This window comes from Panthera leo, chromosome C2, assembly GCF_018350215.1.
Source record: "Panthera leo isolate Ple1 chromosome C2, P.leo_Ple1_pat1.1, whole genome shotgun sequence".
Classification (NCBI taxonomy): domain Eukaryota; kingdom Metazoa; phylum Chordata; class Mammalia; order Carnivora; family Felidae; genus Panthera; species Panthera leo.
This window is the reverse complement of record NC_056687.1, coordinates 48,267,612-48,292,739: the sequence shown is the minus strand read 5'-3', so window position 1 is coordinate 48,292,739 and position 25,128 is coordinate 48,267,612. Positions and strand designations below refer to the sequence as shown.

General features: G+C 36.1%; 1 protein-coding gene across 13 annotated transcripts in view; it reads left to right on the top strand.

The window, feature by feature from the left end:
- LOC122229851 (ABI family member 3 binding protein) overlaps positions 1-25,128 on the top strand; it is a 257,228-nt gene that overhangs the window by 211,054 nt on the left and 21,046 nt on the right. For all 13 annotated transcript variants that reach the window (XM_042955387.1, XM_042955388.1, XM_042955383.1 and 10 more), the window contains 4 exons: positions 3,036-3,164; positions 3,706-3,774; positions 18,586-18,795; positions 24,211-24,319. In XM_042955387.1, the coding sequence (XP_042811321.1) occupies positions 3,036-3,164; positions 3,706-3,774; positions 18,586-18,795; positions 24,211-24,319 (517 nt within the window). The remainder of the gene's footprint in view (positions 1-3,035; positions 3,165-3,705; positions 3,775-18,585; positions 18,796-24,210; positions 24,320-25,128) is intronic.

Sequence of the window (25,128 nt, the reverse complement as noted above, 5' to 3'; positions counted from 1 at the left end):
GAGTGAGTGAATTATTTGGGATGATGTATGTTTCCTACCAGGGATAATGGAAAATGTGATGTCCTGTCATCTGCTTATCATTGTCTCTTGGAATGAAATCCTGTACATCTCACTGAAAGCTCCCCTGTTTACCAGCCTTCATGCTGACCTCCATATCATGGAACCAGGAGAGAGATTAAGCTCTAGACACCAGCAGCTCTAGCCTGTGCAACAGGGCAGGAATATACTATACAGCCACACATTGATATGTGTGATATCAATCAATCAATCAATCAATGTGTGATATAGCCACACTATATCAAGCCACACATTGATATGTGTTGTCCCCTTCCGTGGAATGACACCTTCGAGTCACCTGGGATGCTCACACTTCATCCTTTCCTTGAAGAAGTTTTCCCCAGCTGCTCAAAGTCGCTTTAGCATTAGCATTGCTTCTGTGTTCTGGTTGTTCTTGACACTTACCTCTGTTACAGCAGAGAACAAATTGGCTTAGACTTGGGTGTTTACATACTGGTCTTCCCCTGCTAGACTAGGAGCTCTGTGATGACAGAGTCCTTGGTACCTTTTGTCTGAATTCACAGAACCAAATCCAGTGCTTGGCACACAGAGGATATTTGATAAGTAGCTGAGTAAATAAATCAGTTAAATTAAGAATCAGTGAAAATTGACTCCGTTTGGGGAAAGCTTTACCTCATTTCTCTTGAGGGCTCTTCGACTGGTCCTGCCAGCAAACCATCTTTCTTTCCTCTCCCACCATCTCTACTTCTTAAATATTTTGTACCTGGAATCAAGATAAACGTGTTAAGGTTGGCTGTGAAAGATGAAACTGATGATGCTTTATGTGAAAGGGAATGGATGTCACTCTTTTCATAGGATGGAAGGTGGGTATGGGGGTGGAGAAGCTTCTGTGATGTACCATGTGCACAGTAAACTCTTAATCATTTTTCCAAGTAGCTGAAGGAAGAAATCAGACTCTCATCCACACTTCTGGTGCCTTCCTGAGGCAAGGCCCAGGAACATGAACCCAATGAGGAGACCAGGTTTTCCTCATTAATTGTAACCTGGGGCAGCAATGACTTGAACTCCAGCAGGCTTCCAGTCAGACTGGATGAGTCACATCAGGAAAGTACTGCCTCAGTGTCCTCTATGGAAAATTCACCCCCCTTCCACCACCACCATTCAGTAGAGCTCCCCTGTAAGGCTATGTGTCTTCAGCTATAGCTTCATGACCTTGGTTCCTGTCCTATAAAACCTTGTTCTGTCCCATCAGTAAGTGTAACTTTGGTACAGCCAGCCCATCCTGAAGAGAACCATAAACATATTCTAAGAGTAACTCCAATTCCCCTACCCTCATTCTTGCTGTCTACCTCTAACTCAAAGGGAATGGCTCCACTGAGGAACCAAACACAAAGGGCAATTGTACAGATTTGACCTGATTAACATCAAAGAAAGTGTGTCCTTAATTCAGGACATCAACTACGTGTTCTGAAGTCCTCTGAACATAAGTCCTCTCTCACATGTGCCTGTGGGCACAGTCTTAGACTACCAGGTAGCCCTTGACACTTGTCCCCTGTCTCCAGATCTCCTGAAGTCTCTGAGTTTGCTTTCCTTGCCACGGTGAAAGTGCTATGTCAGTATTTCCTGCTGGTTCTGCCAACTCTGAAAAGCTCCAACTTCTCTTGGTTTTCTCTCACCTTCTCATTGTGGCCCATTCCCACTAGCACCAAAAGCATGAATCTGCAAGAGCTGGACCAGCTACACATCTGAGTCCCTCATTCATTGTTCCATGATGAGCCATGGTCCTTGGGTCAGTCTTATAGACCTTGGCTGTCCCTTGGTTGAGAATGAGTCCTTTTCCTAGGAGGATTATAGAATCCTCTCCAGCCTCCACTCTACTCTAAACACCCAGACTTGCCTGGACTTTGGGATGGATCCTGTTTGGGATACCAATTAGTCTTTTCAGAGTAGAGGAGACGCTATTGAATATAGTATCTCAAGTGGCACTGTTCTGGCAACTAAGCCAGAATCACGGATATTACAGTAAGCATGTTTTTCCTTCTTGTCCAGCCATGACCCATGCCTGACAGTTACTCTCCAGGTCAAGTCATTCTATCTCCTTGACATCTTTCATGTAAAACTATGTAAGGCTATGTGTCTTCAGCTATAGCTTCATGACCTTGGTTCCTGTCATATAAAACCCTTGTTCTATCCCATCAGTAAGTGTAACTTTGGTACAGCCAGCCTATCCTGAAGAGAACCATAAACACATTCTAAGAGTAACTCTAATTCCCCTAAAACACCTTCCATCTAATCTCATGGCTCCTTATGTAGTTCACCTGCTCTGTTCTTCCTTACTACAGCTGCTTTAGTCTCTTGACTTCCCTCTCAGCCATCAGCTTTGCAACCTGATCATTCATCCTTTTCTCATCTGATTTTGTTATTTTCCTAGTGAAAATATTTCAGGAGGTCCTTGTCACCTAAAAAAAAAAAAAAAAAAAAAAAAAAAAAGCAATGTCCAAATCCATGTTATGGAAGGCTCTTCATGATTTGGCCTTCCCTGCCAAATAGCCAGCTCTCCATAGCCAATTCTCACTGTACCCCAAAGTACTCTTGACTTTCACCTCATCAAATAGACACACCAAGTAGTTTCATGCTTCCTTGACTTGGTTCTTCCTGCAGCCTCAGCCTAGAATATAACTGTCAAACCTACCTCCTGATTACTTCTCTTCTTTATTGGCACAACCTCTGTAAAGACATTCCTTACCCACCCTCATCTTTTCCCATAGACATTACTACTCCCTCCACTTACTTTCCCTGTAATCTTATCCAGTTTTTTCACAATATTTATAATGCTTCAATATATTTGGATCACACATCTATTTTGATCAAGGACACAGGTTTTGTTTTTTCTCCAAGCCCAGCATGTAGTGTGCCAAGCCACATGGTAAGTGCTGAGTAAATATTTATGGAATAAATAAATGGGGGAAGTTGGCAGTGCTCCTATAAAGCCTGACTACTTTGCCTCTACATTACAGGAATCATTTCATCTGGCCGAGTAACTTCTCCACCTCTGACTGCCACATTCAGGCCTACTGAAGCCCCCTCAGAGAAAACAGAGACAGATGAAAAGCAACCAACTGTTCCTGCCTCAGGAGAAGATCTTGGTTAGTATGTCAGTCACTTCCCACTAGGCGCTTAACTATGAAGTACTAAAAGATTTCAAATTAGGTGGAAAAGAGTCTCAGTTCTGGATTATGAAATTATTTCAATTTTTTTATTAATATGTCTTTTTAATTTTTGCAATTATACTTAAGTTTAATGCTATGAGATAGAATATGGTCCTTCACTCCACAGACATAGAATAAAGTACCCAATATTTTTGGAAAAGTCTTCCTGAAAAGATATAAATTACCCAATGCTTCTTACTAAATCAAATGTCATTATTAATCATATGTATCTTAATTAATGAGTATTGGCTACTTTAATCTTTAAGTCATTATTGAGTACACTCCAGAACACCTGCAACAGGACACAATTAAAAGCCTTTTATTGTGGATAATATGTATAATAATAATAAAGGAAATCAAAATTGCAGGCATCTGACTAGGAGGCATTATTAAATATTTATAATCTTTAATACTTTTTCATTTTATTGAGAAGCTTTTTTATATTTTTCTAAAATTATTTATTATCTTCTATTCTCAGGTAATGTAACTGACTTTAGCTCAAGTCCAACAAGAGAAACTGATCCTCTTGGGAAGCCCAGATTCAAAGGTGTGTATGATTGGCTCCAAATCTCCGTTTTGACAAGGCTGTCTTTGATGGGAGTATCACTTGGCTTTTGCTGTGTAATAACTGCAAAATCTTAGTAGCATGTTCTAATAAGGATTTATTTCTCATGTGTCTGCAAGTCACCTGAGGGTCAGCTGATCTAGCTCTTCTTGACTGGATGGTTCTGCCTCCAGCATCAGATACAGCTGGGCTTCCTATGTCTTGGGCTCAGATCTGCTCCACATTTTTCATTTTGGTGCTCAGGATGAAAGACCAACAGTGACTCAGGAGAAGCCATTCTAATGACAATACAAAGTCAAGAGTGGAGAGTTCAAATACAGCATTTTAAGCTCCTCTGTGTTTTACACCTGCCAATATTCATTGGCTAAAGAAAGTCACATAGCCAAGCTCAAATCAAAGATTGGGAAAGTATACTCCTTCCATGAATATAGAGAATATTTTTGAACAGTATCAAATCTACCACAGTAAGAAAGCTATAATATGATATAGAGCCTGGTATTTCCTTTTATAATATGTTTTTCTCAAGTGTAAGATGTGCTAAATTTTAACATATGTATACACTCATGAAACCATCATTGTAATCAAGATAATAAATACATGTACCACCTCCAAAAGTTTCATCATGTACTTTTATAATTCCTCCATCTCACTCCTCCCACCAAATTTCTAGTTTCTAGATAATCACAGATCTGCCTTACTAAAAATATGTATCCATTTTGTGGATTTTTATATAAAGAAAGGATACGATACAAACTTTTTTTGGTCTGGCTTCTTTGACTCAGCATAATTATTTTAAGGTTCATCCATGTTGAAACATGTATCAACAGTTCATTTCTTTTAATCCTGACTGGTATTCTATTGAATGGATATATATAATTATTTATTAAACCTATTCATGACATTAAGGTTTTTTCTAATTTTCTTATATTACCAATAAAGCTGCCATAACCCTTAAAGTACAAGTGTTTATATGGATATGTGCTTTCATTCCTTTTGGATGAATGCTGACAAGAGCAATGGCTAGATCATATAAGTGTACATTTAACATTTTAAGAAACTACCAAACTGTTTTCCACAGTAGTTGTACTATTAGCCTTTCTGTCAACAGTATATGAGAGTTTGAATTCCTCCACATCTTTGCCAACATTTAGGACAGTCAGTCTTTTTAATTTTAGTCATTTTAATAGGTGTGTAGTGGTTTCAAATTGTGATTTTACTTTGTGTATCTCTAATTACTAAGCATCTTCTCATGTGTTTATTTGCCATCATTTTGGTCGTGTCCCATTTTTTTTGTCCATTTTGTTTATAACCTTGCTTATTTTCTTGTTGAATTTTGAGGGTCTTTGTTTTCTGGGTAGAATACCTTTTCAGATACATGCTTTACAAATATTTTTTCCCAGTGTATACCTTCTCTTTTTTAATTTTAATAAATCTTAGTTTATTAATTTGGCTTTTTATATGTTGTATTTTTGGTGTTGTACTTAAGAAATAACTGGCCAATTGGAGGTCATAAAGACCTCTATTTCCTTCTAGAAGTTTCTCTGCTGTTTCCTTCTAGAAGTTTTCTTTTTTTTTTTTTTTTTTTTTTTCAACGTTTTTTATTTATTTTTGGGACAGAGAGAGACAGAGCATGAACGGGGGAGGGGCAGAGAGAGAGGGAGACACAGAATCGGAAACAGGCTCCAGGCTCTGAGCCATCAGCCCAGAGCCTGACGCGGGGCTCGAACTCACGGACCGCGAGATCGTGACCTGGCTGAAGTCGGACGCTTAACCGACTGCGCCACCCAGGCGCCCCTAGAAGTTTTCTTTTAAATTTAGGTCTATGATCCACATTGTGTCACATTTTGTATATGATACAAGGTGTGAATACCAATTCGTTTCCTTGCTAATAGATATAAAATTGTTCCAGCATCATGTGTTGAAAAAACTATTCTTTCCACTGAATTTCATTTGTACTTTTATCAAAAATGAATTTGTACATATATATGTGGAACTCTTTTTAGCTCTCTACTCTGTTGCATTGATCTGTTTATCTGCTTTTACATCAATACCACCATGTTTGTGTTACTGTGGTAGTGGTATTGTATTGGTGACTCTGGGTCCTCTGTATCGTCATATAAATTTTAGAATCAGCTTATCAATGTCTAAGAATAGCCTAGTTAGATTCTTATTAGAATTGAATTGAGCCTATAGATGAATTGGGAAAAATTGAGAGCTGTACAACATTTAGCTTTCCTATTTATGAACATGGAATATTTTATTTAGGTCTTTGACTTCTATAACCAATGTTATTTAAATTTCAGTACACAGAAAACTATTAAAATAGTATTTTTATTTGAGTTTCCAATTGTTCATTACTACTATATAGAAAAATTTATTTTTATACAGTGATCTTATATCCTGCAACCTTGTGAAACTCAGTAGCTTTTATGTAGGTCAATTAGATTTTCTACATACAAAATCATGTCATTTGAGAGTGCTTTTTTACTTCTTCCTAACATGGGTGCCTTTTTCCTTGCCTTATCATACTGGCAAGAACCTCCAATAAAACACTGAATAGATACAGTGGGGAATGGACATCCTTTTCTTATTCCTGATCTTATGGAAAAAACATACAGCCTTTCACCTGAATATAGTATGATGTTACCTTGTAGGCTTTTCATACATGCTCTTTATTGTGTTGAGAAAATTCCCTTCTATGCCTACTTGGGTGGTAACTATTATCAGAAACGAGTGCTAGATCATGTCCAATGATTTTTCTGCCTTTATGAAGATGATTATGTTTTTCTTTATTAGTTTGTTAATACAATGAAATAATTGCTTTTGAATTTTTAACTTTGCATTCCAGGCACAAACTCCATGGTCATAATGTATTCTCATTTTAATATGTTGCTGGATCTCATTTGCTAAAATTTTGTTGAGAATTGTATTCAGTGAAAGATAGTGGTCTGTAGTTTTCTTTTTTTGTAATAGGTCATGTTTTAGTCTCAGTGTAATGCTGAACTCTCCTTTTCACTTTTCTGAAAAAATTTAGAATTGGTATTGCTTCTTCCCTGAATGTTTAGTAGTATTTACCAATGAAACAGTCTGAGCCTCATATTCTCTTTGTTGGAAGGATTTTATGTATAATTCATTTTCTTTAATGGGTGTAGAGCTATCCAGAGTATTTTTTCTTCCCTAGTGAGTTTCGGTAATTTTTGTCTTTCAAGTTATTAGTTCATTTCATCTAAGTTGTCAAATTTATTGGTATAAGGTTCTTAATATTCTCATATTGTTTTTTTATTTTAATAGCTGTAGAATTCTTAGTGATATCATCTCATTCCTGTTACTGATGATGTGTGTCTTTTTTTTCTCTTTTGCCTAATCAATCTTGCTGTAGGTTTATTAATTTATTGATCTTCTGAAAAAGTCAAATTTGTGTTTCATTAATTTTGTCTATTTACTCTGATCTTTATTTTTTTTTCTTCTGCTTAATGTAGTTTAATTTGTTCCTCTATTTCCTCAAGGTGGAATATGGGCTCATTGATCTAGAACCTCTCTTCTTTATTATGGCATTTAGTGCTACAAATTTTCCCCTAGATATTATTTAAGCAGTATCCAAAAGTTTTTGATATGTTGTATATTCATTTTTACTCTGTTCAAAACACTTTTTAACTTCCCTCTTGATTTGTTCTTTGACTCATTGATTATTTAGAAATATGTAATTTAATTTCTAAATATTTTTAGATTTTCTAGAGATTATTCTGTTACTGACTTCTAATGTATCTCCATTGTTGTCACATGCTCTGCCAGATATCTAAATCCTTTTAAATTTATTGAGACTTTTTTATGGCCAGGGTATGATCTATTTTGGTATATGTTCTGTGTGTACTTGAAAAGAATGTGTATTCTGCTCTTCATAAAAGCAATGTTGTATTCACTTGCGAGGGTTGCCATAAGAGAATGCTACAGACATGGTAGCTTAAACAACAGAGACTTATTTTCTTATTTTCCAGAAACTTAAGTTCTGGAAGCCAGAAATCTGAAATCAAAGTATCATCAGATTTGGGTTGTTTTGAAGACTTGGATTGCAGATGGCCACCTTCTCACTATGTCCTCATATGGCCTATCCTCTGAATGCACACATCCTTCATGTCTTTTCCTCTTTTTTTTTTTTTAAATTACCTAATTAATTTATTTTTTAATTTACATCCAAATTAATTAGCATATAGTGCAACAATGATTTCAGGAGTAGATTCCTTAATGCCCCTTACCCATTTAACCCATCCCCCTCCCACAATCCCACGAACAACCCTCTTTGTTCTCTGTATTTAAGTCTCTTACGTTTTGTCCCTGTCCATGTTTTTATATTATTTTTGCTTCCCTTCCCTTATGTTCATCTATGTTGTATCTTAAATTCCTCATATGAATGAATTCATATGATATTTGTCATTCTCTGAATAATCTCGCTTAGCATAATACCGTCCAGTTCCATCCACATAGTTGCGAATGGCAAGATTTCATTCTTTTTTGATTGCTGAGTAACACTCCATTGTATATATATACTACATCTTCTTTATCCATCCATCCATCCATTGATGGACATTTGGGATCTTTCCATACTTTGTCTTTTGTCAATCGCACTGCTATAAACATTGGGGTGCATGTGACCCTTTGAAACAGCACACCTGTATCCCTTGGATAAATACCTAGTAGTGCAATTGTTGGATCGTAAGGTAGTTCTATTTTTAATTTTTTGAGGAACCTCCATACTGTTTTCCAGAGTGGCTGTACCTCTCTGCATCCTCACCAACATCTGTCATATCCTGAGTTGTTAATTTTAGCCTTTCTGACAGGTGTGAGGTGGTATCTCATTTGGTTTTGATTTGTATTTCCCTGATGAAGAGTGATCTTGAACATTTTTTCATGAGTCTATTAGCCATCTGGATTTCTTCTTTAGAGAAGTGTCTATTCATGTCTCTTGCCCATTTCTTCACTGGATTATTTTTTTGGGTGTTGAGTTTGATAAGTTCTTTCTAGATTTTGGATACTAACTCTTTTTCTGGTATGTCATTTGCAAATATCTTCTCCCATTCTGTCAGTTGCCTTTTAGTTTTGCTGATTATTCCCTTCACTGTGCAGAAGCTTTTTATTTTGATGAAGTCCCAATAGTTCATTTTTGCTTTTGTTTCCCTTGCCTCCAGAGAAGTGTTGACTAAGAAGTTGCTGCTTCCGAGGTCAAAGAGGTTTTGCCGCCTGCTTTCTCCTCAAGGATTTTGATGACTTCCTGTCTTACATTCAGGTCTCTCATCCATTTTGAGTTTCTTTTTGTGTATGGTGTAAGAAAGTGGTCCAGGTTCATTTTTCTGCATGTTGCTGTCCAGTTTTCCCAGCACCATTTGCTGAAGAGACTGTCTTATTCCATTGGATATTCTTGTGTGCTTTGTCAAACATTAGTTGGCCATACATTTGTGGGTCCTTTTCTGGGTTCTCTATTCTGTTCCATTGATCTGAGTGTCTGTTTTTGTGCCAGTACCGTACTGTCTTGATGATTACAGCTTTGTAATACATCTTGAAGTTCAGGATTGTGATGCCTCCAGCTTCAGTTTTCTTTTTGAAGATTGCTTTGGCTATTTGGGGTCTTTTCTAGTTCCAAATTTTAGGATTTTGTTCTAGCTCTGTGAAGAATGGTAGTGTTATTTTGATAGGGATTTCCTTGAATATGTAGATTCCTTTGGGTAATATCAACATTTTAACAATGTTTGTTCTTCCAATCCAGGAACATGGAATATTTTTCCATTTGTGTGTGTGTGTCTTCTTCAATTTCTTTCATAAGTTTTCCTTAGTTTTCAGTGTATAGATTTTTCACCTATTTGGTTAGGTTTATTCCTAGGTATTTTATGTTTTTTGGTGCAATTGTAAATGGGATCGATTCCTTAATTTCTCTTTCGGTTGCTTCATTATTGGTGTATAGGAATGCAAATGATTTCTGTGCACTGATTTATATCCTGCGACTTTCCTAAATTCATGGATCAGTTCTAGTAGGTTTTTGGTGAGATCTTGTGGGTTTTCCATATAGAGTATCATGCCATCTGTGAAGAGTTGGAGTTTGACTTCCTCCTGGCCGATGTGGATGCTTTTTATTACCTTGTGTTGTCTGATTGCTGAAGCTAAGACTTCCAGTACCATGTGGAATAACAATGGTGAGACTGGACATCTCTGTCATGCTCCTGACCTTAGGGGGAAAGCTCTCAGTTTTTCCCCATTGAGGATGATATTAGCAGTGGGGTCTTTTATATATGGATTTTATGATCTTGTGGTATGATCCTTCTATCCCTACTTTCTTGAGGGCTTTTATCAAGAAAGGATGCTGTATTTTGTCAAATGCTTTCTCTGCATCTATTGAGAGGATCATGTGGTTCTTGTTCTTTTATTGATGCAGTGTATCACATTGTTTTGTGGATATTGAACCAGCCCGGCATCTCAGATAAAAATCCTACTTGGTCATGGTGAATAATTCTGTTAATAATTGTTGGATTCACTTGACTAGTATCTTGTTGAGGACTTATGCATCCATGTTCATCAGGGAAATTGGTCTGTAGTTCTTCTTTTTAGTGGGGTCTTTGTCTGGTTTTGGAATCAAGGTAATGCTGGCTTCATAGAAAGAGTTTGGAAGTTTTGCTTCCATTTCTTTTTTTTTTCTTTTCTTTTTTTTTTTTTTTTCAACAGTTTCAGAAGAATAGGTGTTAAGTCTTCTTCACATGTTTGGTAGAATTCCCCTGTAAAGCCATCCAGCGCTGGACTCTAGTTTTTTTGGGAGATTTTTGATTACTAATTGAATTTCTTTGCTGGTTATGGGTCTGTTCAAATTTCTATTTCTTCCTGTTTCAGTTTTGGTTGTTTATATGTTTCTAGGAATTTTTCCATTTCTTCCACATTACATTGCCCATTTTATTGGCATATAATTGCTCATAATATTCTTTTATTATTGTTTGTGTTTCTGCAGTGTTGGTTGTGTTCTCTCCTATTTCATCCTTCATTTTATTTATTTGGGCCCTTTCCTTTTTCCTTTTTCTTTTTGATCAAACTGGCTAAGGATTTATTAATTTTGTTAATCCTTTCAAAGAACCAGCTCCTGGTTTCATTGATGTGTTCTACTGTTTTTGTTGTTGTTGTTGTTGTTGTTGTTGCTGTTTGGTTTCAATAGCATTGGTTTCTGCTCTAATCATTATTATTTCCTTTATTCTGCCAGTTTGGGGTTTTATTTGCTATTTTTCCAGCTCTTTAAGGTGTAAGGTTAGGTTGTATCTGAGACCTTTATTCCTTCTTTAGGAAGGTCTGGATTGCTATAGACTTTACTCTTATGACCACTTTGCTGTGTCCCAGAGGTTTTGTGCTGTGGTGTTATCATTTTCGTTGGCTTCCATGTACTTTTTAATCTCCTTTTTAACTTCTTGGTTAGCAAATTCATTCTTTGGTAGGATGTTCTTTAGTTATTTGTTATCTTTCCAAATTTTTTCTTGTGGTTGATTTGGAGTTCCATAGCATTGTGGTCTGAAAATATGCTCAGTATGAACTTGATCTTTCTGTACTTGATGAAGGCTGATTTGTGTCCCAGGATGTAATCTATTCTGGAGAATGCTCCACATGCACTCAAGAAGAATGTGTATTCTGCTTTAGGATTAAGTGTTCTGAATATATTTGTTAAGTCCATCTGGTCCAGAGTGTCATTCAAAGACATTGTTTCTTTGTTGATTTTCTGTTTAAATGATCTGTCCATTGTTGTAAGTGGGGTGTTGAAGTCCCCTACTATTATGGTATTATTATCTCTGAGTTTCTTTATGTTTGTGATTGATATATATATTTGGGTGTTTCCACATTTGGAGCATAAATGTTTACAATTGTTAGATCTTCTTGGTGGATAGAACCCTTAACCACGATATAATGCCCTTCTTCATCTCTTGTTACAGTCTTTATTTTAAAGTCTAGATTGTCTGATACAAGTATGACTATTCTGGCTTTCTTTTGGAGGCCATTAGCATGATAGATGGTTCTTCATCCCCTTACTTTAAATCTGAAGGTGTCTTTAGATCTAAAATGGGTCTCTTATAAACAGCATATAAATGGATCTTGTTTTCTTATCTATTCTGTTACCCTATGTTTTTTGATTAGAGCATCGAGTCCATTGATGTTTAGAGTGAGTACTGAAAGATATGAATTTATTGCCATTATGATGCTTGTAGAATTGGGGTTTCTGGTGGCGTCCTCTGGTCCTTTCTAGTCTTTGTTGCTTTTGGTATTTATTTATTTACATATATGTATACATATACATATACATATATATGTATGTGTATATATATATATATGTATATATATGTGTATATATATATATATATATATATATATATACACATATATATATATATTCATCTTTTCTCCCCTCAGAAAGTCCCCCTTAAAATTTCTTGCAGTGCTGGTTTAGTGGTCACAATCTCCTTTAATTTTTGTCTGTCTGGAAACTTTTTCTCTCTCCTATTTTGAATGACAGCCTTGCTGGATAAAGAATTCTTGGCTGCATATTTTTCCAATTCAACACATTGAATATATTCTGCCACTGCTTTCTGGCTTGCCAAGTTTCTGTGAGTAGGTCTGCTGAGAACCTAATCTGTTTTCCCTTTTAAGTTAAGGTCTTTTTTTCCTTTGCTAACCTCATGATTCTTTCCTTGCCTGAGTATTTTGTGAATTTGACTATGATATGCCTTGTTGATGGTCGGTTTTTGTTGAATCTAATGGGAGTTCTCTGTGTTTCTCAGATTTTTATGTCTTTGTCTTTCCGCAGTTTAGGGAGGTTTTCCACTATGATTTGCTCACATAAATTTTGTACCCCTTTTCTCCTCTCTTCATCTTCTGGGACTCCTATGATTCTGATATTATTCCTTTTTAATGAGTCACTGATTTCTCTAATAATTAAATCATGCTCTTTTGTCTTAGTCTCCCTCTTTTTTTCTGCTTCATTATTCTCCATAAATTTGTCCTCTATATCCCTGATTTGCTGCTCTGCTTCATCCTTACTTGCCTCTGTGACATCCATTTCAGATTGCTGCTCAGTTATAGAATTTTTTATTTCATCCTGACTAGCTTTTACTTCTTTCATCTCCACAGAAAAGGATTCTAATCTATTTTCGACCCCAGCTAGTATTATTATTATCGTGATTCTAAATTCTGGTTCAGATATCTTGCTTGTATCTGTGTTGACTAAGTCCCTGGCTGTCGTTTATTCCTGTTCTTTCTTTTGGGGTGTCATTTTGAAGGAAGAAAATGAATTAATAATTTAAAAAAATAATAGAATTAAACAATTAAAAACAACACAAATAAATCAAATAAAGGGTGCTAGATCCTAGGTGTGTTTTGGTCTTGTTGTTGAAAGAAACTTAACAGATTAGAGAAAAAAGGGAAAGATTAGAAAAGAAAAAGGAAAAGAAAAAAGGAAAACCTTTGAAAATTTGAAAAAATGAATACAGTAGAATAAAATGAAATGAGGGTAAAATAGAATTTTTAAAAGTTACAAAAAAGTAAAAAATGTAGTAGAAAAAAAATGAAGAATCTTTTTAATAAAAATTGAATATAAAAAATAAATTTTTTCTCTTTCTGTATTCAAGAACAAGAAAAGAAAAAAAATTGAACAGAGGGACCAGTGAACAGAATGAAATACAATTGAAATTACATCTGGTTTCCCCTAGAAGCCAAACTATGAAGCACTTTATAGTCTATAAACTAAGCAGGCAGAGACTTGTGGTGTTCCTTAAGAATGTGGTTGGCCCAGTTGGGCGGGGCTTAGTGAATTCGCTTCGTTCTCCACTAGGTGGCACTGCTTAGCTTACTGGGGTGGATTGTTCTAGTGCATGTAGGCATGTATGCACATGTGTAGGAGGGGTCAAAATGGCATCACCCAGCTACCCAGTTTATAGTATCAGAACTCTGTGCTCTCACCTATGGGCAATCAAGCACCCCGCCTTTGTCTCTAGCTTCTGTCTACTTCCCGCTTGTAGACTGTCTGTGACCAAGCCATCAGGCTGCCAGGCAGGACCTCCCTCCTGAGTTTTATCTCAGATGGTGCTGTGTTTCCCAACCCCTCACTTCTGAGGGACTGTGGCTTTGACCTGTTCTGACCCTCTGGGGGATGGTCTTGCTAAGCAATGGCCGGGCGCCGTCCCACCACCAGAACCTTCATGAGACCGTGCTGCTGCTGATGTCCAGAGACCAACTAGGTGCCAACCCACCCCAGATAAAGTTTGTGTGATCACGTAGCAGCAGCATTTCAGGGATTATGGTAAATCACAACACATATCTGGCACCAGGCTTCACACTTAACATCCTTGTTCCAATACCAGCAAATGTGGTTATTTTCTGGGGTCTGCTGGGATGTTTTCCTGTGGTGAGGCCACACAGCCTCTATCAAATGCCCTCCCATCAGGAGAACCATGTCTCCCCATGTGGCCCAAAGACCCCTCAGACCTTGCTCTCTGCTCCTGGGGATTCACCCTTCTCACCAGAGCACTGCTAGGTATCAAGCTGTGGAGTTTCAGACTCTGTGCTTCCCCTGTTTATAGAGTCTTAATGGAATTTAAACCTTCTCTTTTCTCCCTTTTTTGTTCAGCCCCTTGCAGCTGTTTCCACTCTTCCTTTTTTCTCCATGTGCTTTCAGGGTGAGGGGTGCTTTTCCCTTATTCTCCCCCCATCTCTGTCCTCTTCCAGCAAGCAAAAACAGCTCCCTGCCCTCCATGCACACTCCCCCAGTTCACCTTTCCACACCATGTACCTGCTGAGTTCTGTGGTTCAGGTTGTTTAGATTGTTAGGTTAATCCTCAAGTAAGTTTTCTAGGTATGCAAGATGGTTTAGTGTTGATCTGGCTGCACTTCAGAGTTGAGAGACACAAAAAATGCTTCCATGATGTTCCACCATATTCGCCCCTGCTGTCTCTTCCTCTTAATTTTTAAATTTTTTTTTATGTTTATTCATTTTTGAAAGAGAGAGACAGAGCACAAGCAGGGGTGGGGTAGAGAGAGAGGGGGACACAGAATCCGAACCAGGCTCCAGGCTCTGAGCTGTCAGCACAGAGCCCGACGTGGGGCTCAAACTCACAAATCATGAGATTATGACCTGAGCCGAAGTCGATGCTCAACTGACTGAGCCACCCAGGCGCCCCTCTTCCTCTTAAAAGGACATCAGTCACAGTGGATTAGGATCCCACCCTGTGACCTCACTTAATCTTGATTTCTTTATTTGGGTGTTTAGAACCTTATATTTAACATGACCAATGATAAGGTTAGATTTAAATCTATCTCCTTTTGCTATTTGTTTTCTTTTTGTCCCATCTATCCTTTGTTCCCTCTTTTCCTCTTTTTCAACCATCTTTTACTGAGTATTTTGTTGTTGTTGTTGTTGTTGTTGAAATATATGAGGCATACAATATTACATTAGTTTCATGTGTACAGCATAGTGATTCAACTTTTCTATACATTATACTCTGTTTACCGCAAGTGTAGCTACCATCTGTCACCATAGAACACTATTATAATACCATTGATTCTATTCCCTATGCTGGACCGTTTATCCTCATAACTTATTCATTCCTTAACTAGAGGCCTCTATCCCTCACTCCCTTCACTCATTTTGCCTATTTGCCCTCCCATCTAACAACCATAAGTTTGTTTTCCTATATTTATGGATCTGTTTCTGCTTTTTGTTTGTTCATGTGTGTGTGTGTGTTTTACATTCCACATATAAGTGAAATCACACAGTATTTGTCTTTCTCAGTCTGACTTATTTCACTTACATAGACCTAGAGGGTATAATGCTATGTTGTTGCAAATGGCAAGATCTCATTCTTTTTTATGGCTGACGAATTTGTGTGTGTGTGTGTGTGTGTGTGTGTGTGTGTGTGTATAAACCATTATTTATACATTCATCTATCGCTGGACACTTGGGTTGTTTCTATATCTTAGCTATTGTAAATAGTGCTGCAATAAACATAGGGGTGCATATATCTTTTCAAATTAGTGCTTTCATTTTCTTTGGGTAAATACCTATTAGTGGAAACACTGGATTATACAGTATTTCTATTTTTAATTTTTTGAGGAAACTCTACTATTTTGCACAGTGGCTGCACAAATTTACATTCCTGCCAGTAGGTCACCAGAGTTTTCTCCACATTCTTGTCGACACTTATTATTTCTTGTTTTTTTGTCTCTAGCCATTCTGACAGGTAATATAAGGTAAGGTAATATCTCACTGTTGTGTAGATTTGCATTTCCCTCATAATTACTGTTGTTGAGCATCTTTTCATGTGTCTATTGGCCAGTTACATGTCTTCCTTTGGAAAAATGTCTATTCAGGTCCTTTGTCCATTTTTAATTGGATTATTTATGTGTTTTGGTGTTCTATAAATTCTTTATATGTTTTGGATATTAAACCCTTATTGGATATGTCATTTGCAAATATCTTCTCCCATTCATTATGCTGCCTTTTTGTTTTGTTGATAATTTCCTTCACTGTGCAATAATTTTTTACTTCAGTGTAGTCCTGATCATTTTTGTTTCTGTTTAACTTGCCTGAGGAGACATATCTAGAAAAATGTTGCTAAAACTGATGTCAAAGAAATTACTGCCTATGTTTTCTTCTAGGAGTTTTATGGCTTCAGGTCTCAAATTTAGGTCTTTAATCCATTTTGAGTTTATTTTTGTGTGTAGTGTGAGTGGTCCAATTTCATTCTTTGGCATGTAGCTGTCTACTATTTATCAAAGGGACTGTCTTTCCCATTGTATATTCTTAACCTCTTTTGTGATAGATTAATTGAAATATAAGCATAGGTTTATTTCTTTTTTTTTAATTTTTTTAAACATTTATTTATTTTTGAGACAGAGAGAGACAGAGCATGAATGGGGGAGGGGCAGAGAGAGAGGGAGACACAGAATCGGAAGCAGTCTCCAGGCTCTGGGCCATCAGCCCAGAGCCTGACGTGGGGCTCGAACTCACGGACCGCAAGATCGTGACCTGAGCCAAAGTCGGACACTCAACCAACTGAGCCACCCAGGCGCCCCAGCATAGGTTTATTTCTAGAGGTTGAGTTTTATGATTTTTATGATTCTATTTTCTCTCTTTAGTTGTCTTACTAGTTGTAACTCTTTATTTTGTTATTGCTTTAGGGTTTATAGTATGTATCTTTAATTTACCACAGTCTATCTTCTAGTGATATTCTACAACTTCACAAATAGTACAAGAACCTTACATTAGTATAGCAATTTATCTTTCCTCTTGGCCTATCATTGTTAGGCATTTTACTTTTACGTATTAATACATCATGCTAAATTGATATTATTTATGTTTAAATAGTAAATTGCCTTTTAGAAAGAATTAAATGACAAAAATATTGTGCATATTTACCTATATAGTTACTATTTCCAGTGCTCTTTATCTCTTTGTGTGGATACATCATTTTTCTTCTGCCTGAATGTCCTTTAATCTTCCTTGTAGGGTGGGTCTGGTGGTTATGAATTCTCTTAGCTTTTATATGCGTAAAAGGTGTTTTAGTTTAAAAAAAAAAGATATTCACTAGTTAAATAATTCTAGATGATAAGTTTTTTTTTCCAGTATTTAAAGATGTTGCTCCACTGCCTTCTCCCTTGCATTCTTTCCAATGAGACATCTGCCATAATCCTTATCTTGATTGTACTATATATCATGTGTCTTTTCTGCCTCCTTTAAAGGTTTTCTTTCTATCACTGGCTTTGAGAAACTTGATTTTGATTGGTGTAGTTTCTTCATATTTGTTGTGCTTAGGTTTATTCAAGCCTTTTGGATCTGTGGGTTTAGAGGTTTTATCAAACTTGGAAAATCTTTTACCATTATTTCTTCAAATACCTTTGCTGTCCCTGTTCTCTGGGCAGATATTAAAATTACATCTGTGTTATACTGCCTGAAGCTTCCCCATAGCTCACTGATGCTCTGTTCATTATTTTTATTATTTTTTCTTTCCACTTTTATTTTGGGTAGTTTTTACTGCTATGTCTTCAAGTTCACTAATCTTTTTTCTGCAATATAATATCAGTGCTAGTATCATCCAGTGTTTTTTGCATCTTACACATTTTAGTTTTCATCTCTAGAAATTCACTTTGGGTATTTTTAAAAATATCTTTCATGTATTAACTTCTTGACATGTGGATTATAGTTATAATAACAGTTTTATTTTCCCTGTGTGATGACTCTAACATCTAGGCAAGTTCTAGATTGATTTCAAACTATTTATTTTTCTCATTATGGGCAACATTTTCCTGTTATTTCCTATTGTTTTTTATTCCTAAAATATTCTTTAATTTTGTCCTGGGTTAAATTACTTGAAACCATTTGACCTTTTTGAGTCTGGCTTTTAAGATTTATTAGGTAGGACCAGAACTGTTTAGTGTGGGGCTAATTATTCCCTACTCTCAAGGCAATACCCTCTTGAATACTTCTTCCAATACCCCACAAATTATGCTGTTTAAAACATGCTCAGGAGGACCAAATTACTTCTCAATATTAGCATAAGTTAAACCCATTTTAAAACAGTAAATCAGCTACAGCATCCATGTCATGTATCCCAGAGACAGGAATTCTAGATTTTCACAAGTTTGAACAGTCCACATCACTGCTTTCATCTATCTGCTTATAATATGAGACCAGATATCCTCAAACAGAAAAATATATTTGAGTTTACCTCCACCTTCTGTATGTACAAACTCAAATAAGGCTAACTGTCCAAGTCCTCTCTCTCTTAGGTCCTCATGTGCGTTACATCCAAAAACCGGACAACAGGCCCTGTTCCATCACTGATTCTGTCAAACGGTTCCCCAAAGAGGATGCCACCGAGGGGAATGCCACAAGCCCACCGCAGAACCCACCCACCAACCTCACTGTGGTCACTGTGGAAGGGTGTCCCTCATTTGTCATCCTTGACTGGGATAAGCCACTAAATGATACTGTCACTGGTAAGATCATGATGTGAGCACTTGTACTATGGTGGGAAGCTTCAATAATGTGAGTGTGGTACCTCGTCAAACTATGAGGCATATCTCAGGGTTGGCAAGTCCTAGTAGAGCTATTGTCAAAAAGTGTCATATGATGGGAAAAGATCCTCTGTGTCCCAGTGGTGGGTTTCCTGTTAATTTAACATATCTCTTTAGGTTACGTTCCTTCCATCTTGTCTCAGAACTCTTCCTCACAGTGTAAAAATAGATGTGGTCTTTTCATTATCAAGAAAATTACAGATAACATAGGAGAAGTTGGCAGGGCTGATGATAATTAAACCAGTTTTCATTTCACCAACCCAATTTCTAGGTTGACCTAGAACTGTCAAGCAATTCAATTATTTTAGTAGAGTTTTTGTTTGTTTGTTTTGTTTTTTGTTTTTTGGGTTTTTTTTAGGTTTCTAATCATGGTTGATTTTCTCCTCATCTCGGAAAAATTTAATTCTGCTATCACTAGCCCAATCCTTCTAAAAATGACTGTGAAAACTAAGAAATCCTAAGTCAGTCTTTGAATTTATTATATGCGAATTAATTCTTCATATGAACAGTTTAGTCAAACTAGAGAGGAGGGAGAAAAGGTAAGGGGCAGAGTCAGCTAGAGGAATATAGCAAATTGCAGGAGTACACAAGCCCCCCATTGCCCATGCCCTGCTGTGCATGGAACAGGTAGACAGAATTTAGAGGAGCTCACTAAGAAGCTATCAGGATGGGTAGAGGGAAGTATACAGGGGAAAGGAGGAAGTGGGAGATTCAGCCAAAAGTGTTTTCTGTGAATAAAGGAGTAAACAGCAGCTATTTCTCCTCAGACAAAACTGTTTGGTCTGGGCAACTTTCACTATAAGCAGCCTATCTTTGCTTAACTGGCTTTTTTTTTAAACCATATTTTGTGAATTTCATTTCTCATGCAGACCTTGCCTTTGTTTTGGGAAAGAACCAGCCACTGCTCATGTTTCCTGGGGACTTGTCTAGTCCTGCTTCTTTACTTGGGACTATGCCAGTAGGTGCTACCATCCCAGTATCTAAAAAACAATAAATCTCTAAGCATTGATTATCTACATAGATGAAAAAGTCCAGAACTCCCAATTCATATACTGTGCTAATAAGGAGTTCTCCTGACAGTCTGAGGCTTAGTTATCATAACACCAAATGATCTATAAAATTTCATTTGCCTTGAAGATGTGGGACATCAAGTTGGAACTGGTTAATATATCTAAAATCTAATCTAATACATCTAATATATATTCACTTTGGTGTGTCAATTTCTGATTTAACTTTTTAAAAGCAAAATGATTTTCCTTTCCAGTTCATCATGAAACCTTTTTTAATTGTATAAACTTGTAATCTACAAAAAATAATGAATAGGGTATACTTTACCCATTTAACCAATTCCTTTTGTAACATTGTTACTAAATGTTAATGGACTGCTTGAGATCTTTCATAAGACATTAGACTTAGAATAACAGCTTTTATAGATAAGGTCCATATCTCTTTAGCTATAATATTTTCTAAATAGAAATAAGTCCATATTTAATCATTACTCAGTCTGTATTTAAATGTCAGACCATATAGCCTAATAGTCTCTTCTATTTTTTTCACTTTTGTTTATTTTTAGTGTTTTCTCAAATATCACTTTTTTTCAAATGTGATCTTTTATAAACCAGCAGCTCAGATAATACGATTAATTCTCAAATCACTGGAAATGGCTTTAAAAGAAAGGATTGAGAAAGATAACAAAAAAGGAGTGAAACATATTCTTTATTCCCTTAGCTGGCTTCTGTCTATCATCTTTTAATCAACAGGCACATATTACCTATAATAAATACACCCAAATTCAGTTGCTTCTACATGTCTTTTCTACACTAAAGTAGAAATAGATACACCTGAGAAATGGGCCATAGCCTGAGTCCTTGGACAATTTAAATTAGTTGTGGGGTGGTGCTTTGTGATATGCCAAGAGCATGCCAATGTAGATTTAAATCCCAGACTAGCTGTATTCTCTATATGCAATTTGGGTATGCACTTTACCTCCTTGCTTTAGTTTTCTTATTTGTAACAACAACAACAACAACAACAACAACAACAACAACTTCCATTGTAATCAGCTTATCATGAGGACAAAAATTAACCAGAATTTGAATGTACAGTGTAAGTTAGAAGCTGTTAAATTAATGTTTGTCAGTAGTAGCAATAGTAGGACTGGTAGAAATAGTGTCACCATTATTATTTTCATGACCAGAATGTGATTTCCCAACCTTTATAATAAATAGTGTTTTTCTATTAAGTAAATCATCTCATAATAGGGCAATAATAATCTCTGAGTGGGGAAAAGACCATTTATTCAGTGTTACTTCTTTATAGGTTCCTTATATCTTTACTGTTAAGGAATTTATAAATAAAACCCCATATTTTAAAGTGAGAAATATGGACACATACTAAGTGGCTGTCTTTACTTTCTGAAATATAATCAGAATGTGTCTATAAATGTTCATTCCAAGCATTAATGTTCCATTTTTATGGTATAGTGAATTTATGAAAAAGCTACTATTTCTTTAAAGCATTACAAATGAAAGATATATTTACAAGGCCCAAGAATACACATTCAGAAGTTAGAATTCTGAAATTCTAAATATGTTTTTTAATTACAAAGGTAACTTCTGTGTCCATTTTGAAAACTTGAATCTTTCAGGATGAAAATAGTATTAAATGAACATTTAAAACTCAGTCAAAAGAAAATTAGAGAAGATATTCAGTAAGAGTTTCTAGTACTGAGTCTGGGGTAATATTAAAAAGAATATTACACAGTCACTGATTAATGTCCCACACCAAAGATGTTTCTTGAAAGTGGTTGCTTTCATGCAAATTCAATGGGAGTGTCATACAAATTTTTCTTTGGGTGACGAAGCGACACTTGAGTCTTTCCAACTGAAATCTTTCAAATTTAAACACAACTCAGGGATAATAAGTAATAATAATAGGTACCACCTGTTGAAAAAACATATGCAAAATACTGTTGAGCACTTTCCATATATTCCTAGTTTAATCCCCACAAGCAACACTATGAAGAGCTATTACATTTTACAAACTGAGATCAGGGCAAATGGCTTGGTCTGTCACTTTTCAATGAGTCATGTAGTGTCCTTTTGGGTTTTTTTTCAACTTTTTATCTTTTATTTTTATTTTTTTTAATTTTATAGATTTTTAAATTTTAAATCTAAGTTAGTTAACATACAGTATAATAATGTTTTCAGAAGTAGAATTTATATAACACCCAGTGCTCATCCCAACAAGTGTCCTCCTTAATGCCCCTTGCCCATTTAGCCCATCCCATCCCCCCACCCAACACCCATCCAGCAATCATTGGTTTGTTCTCTGTATTTAAGAGTCTCTTATGGGTTGTCCCCTCTCTGTTTTTATATTATTTTGCTTCCCTTCCCTTATGTTCGTCTGTTTTGTATCTTAAATTCTACATATGAGTGAAGTCATATGTTATTTGTCTTTCTCTGACTGACTTATTTCGTTTAGCGTAATACACTCTAGTTCCATCCACATTGTTGAAAATGGCAAGATTTCATTCTTTCTCATCGCCGAGTAATATTCCATTGTGTATGTATACGTGTGTGTGTGTGTGTGTTGGTCTGTATATGCGTCTTTATCCATTCACCAGATGATGGACATTTGGGCTCTTTCCATAATTTGACTATTGTTGATAGTGCTGCTATAAACATTGGGGTGCATGTGCCCTTCCAAAACAGCACTCCTCTATCCTTTGGACTAGCCTTTCCCATACCTTAACTTTAATAGAAAAGTCATGAGTGTTTTGGGTTCCTCATCAGTAGCATATCTTACCATGTATCCAACAAGCAGTTTCCAGTTTTAAAAATCCATTTTAATTACTCCCATCTTTGTCTATCTAGTAAATACTGATTCACAGCTGAGAAACAGATATAAAATGGATATATTTGAATTCAAGGTCCTTCCCTTCCCTCCCTTTCTGTCCTCTTTGAGAATAGAACGCCAACATAAATAGGTTAAGGAACAGAAGTTTCTGAGAAAAGAACACTAAATACTAGCCATTAGTCCTTTGGTAGCTGTGCTAACATATCCAGATACAATGGCCATTGCCTTCTGATTTAATTTTCAATTTTTAGAAGGATCGTCATACAGAATTAATCAGAAAGAGCCATCCTCCTTTTTTGATTTTTAAAATATACCATTAAAAATCCTTCCCAAATTAAAATTGATTATTATGTCTTCTAGTCTTTCCATAGTTTAAGTTTTACTTCCAGTCTCCATCTCCCACCTTTGGTCTTAGTGCTAATAGCAGAAATCCCCACTAAATTGCCACCCTTTGTGGCTTTTTCCCACTTTTCCTGATGGCTACCACTTGTATATTTCTTCACACTTATGGAGCTGATTTTGAGTAGGGGTTGTTTCTGTTTTCTATTTTTCAAGTTTTGAATCTTCTGTGTGACCTTGTCACATACATTAAACTCCAATTAAGAGGTGGAAAAGCCAATTAACAAATTTATAAATTATGTTCTGAATCTGAAAGCCCTTCTCTTGATAAGCCCTGCAAGTTCATAGAAACATGTCTTTAGGTGAAATTTATGCAGATCTCCATTCATACTTTAATGATTTTTTTAAAAAACAAGGATTATTTTCAAGGAGGCATATGTAAGCAGTAGGTACAAATCTTTTGTAACTTATGTAAGCAGTAGGTAGAAAAATTTCATAATTCTATAGTTCCCAATAATGAACTGTCACTCATTATTTGGTTAACTGCTATTTGCTGGATGGTTTTAAACCCAAAGATATGTAGATATAGATGATATAGATATAGATATAGGTATAGGTATAGATATAGGTATAGGAATAGGTATAGATAGATATAGATATATAGATATATTTTTGCAACAGAACCATGTATGCAGTGGTCTTTTCCCTAGCAATATAATAAAGCCCCACAGAGAAGAAACGTGCCTTCTACTTAAGTACCACTTCTCATACAGCACTTTCCCCACACTGGGTTTTTCAACAATGACAGACTATTTGATTTGCCTAGCAAAATCATTAGTTACCAGTATCCAAAGATACCACAGGTTCATCATCAGTCTTCACAGTTACCAAGCCTTTCATGTTCCAGTAAAGGGAAAGCAGATGTGATCAATGAGCAACTCCCAAAATGCTTTGGGACCTTTGTCATCCATTGGCCATCCCCATCTGCAAATTGCTAATGTATAAGATCAGTACATCTCAGTAACTACAATCTAAATTGCTCACTTTTATGAGAGTGACTTTATGATGCTGTTAGCCTTAACAGCAATTAAATCAGCCGGGACATAAAGACAAGTATTTGTTGGCTTTTTCACTTTTCAGAATATGAAGTTATATCCAGAGAAAATGGGACATTCAGCGGGAAGAACAAGTCCATTCAAATTACAAATCAAACCTTCTCCACTGTAGAAAATCTAAAACCAGATACAAGGTAAGCCACCTGTGCTCTTACAGGTGAATTCTGACAGTGCATAAATCATCACCAAAGGAATGAAATGACATCATCCATCTCTGTCTTAAGGGACAGTGTAGTTTGCATTTCATTCTTTGGCTTTCTGTGCATAGGAGTAGGTACCTCTAGAGTCATGTTTTGCAAATACACAAATTATTGGTGGGGATACAAGAGCTGACAAGATGGTCTTGTAAGTTAACACTATAGGGGAGAACATTGAAAAATAGAGGATCATTAATATCAAATGTTGATATTAAATACCAAAATGGAGAGAAGGAAAATTCTGTGGATGAGACACAACTGGAGTGTGTAGGATGTAAACTAAATGTGAAACAGAAGAATTTGGCTGGCATGCTGGAAAGAAGAGGGCAAGGATATAAAAGTTATGTAACAAAAGTAGATGAAAGTTTGTGATAGTTAATGCTTAAAATAACTACAGACCATTCCCAGGCATAGTGGTCTTTTCATTTTGGGTCTTTTTATAATAAACAAATGAGAATACATTTTTGAAAATAGACACATATATTATTACCGATGCTCTATAATAAACAATTTTTCTTGGCATCCCTTATTACCTATTGGTACCTGGTTGTTTACATTACTGTATGGTTTTGTCATTTCTTTTTAAATCTAAAATATCCAACATTTTATCGGCTCACTGTACTGGAAGAAAAATAAGGGCTTTATGCACTTCTAGAAATGTAATAGGGAAGGTTTTGTTTTGTTTTACATGGCTAAATCATCAAATTTATTGTTCAAGGAAATTCTCAAAAGGATACAGCCAAGCA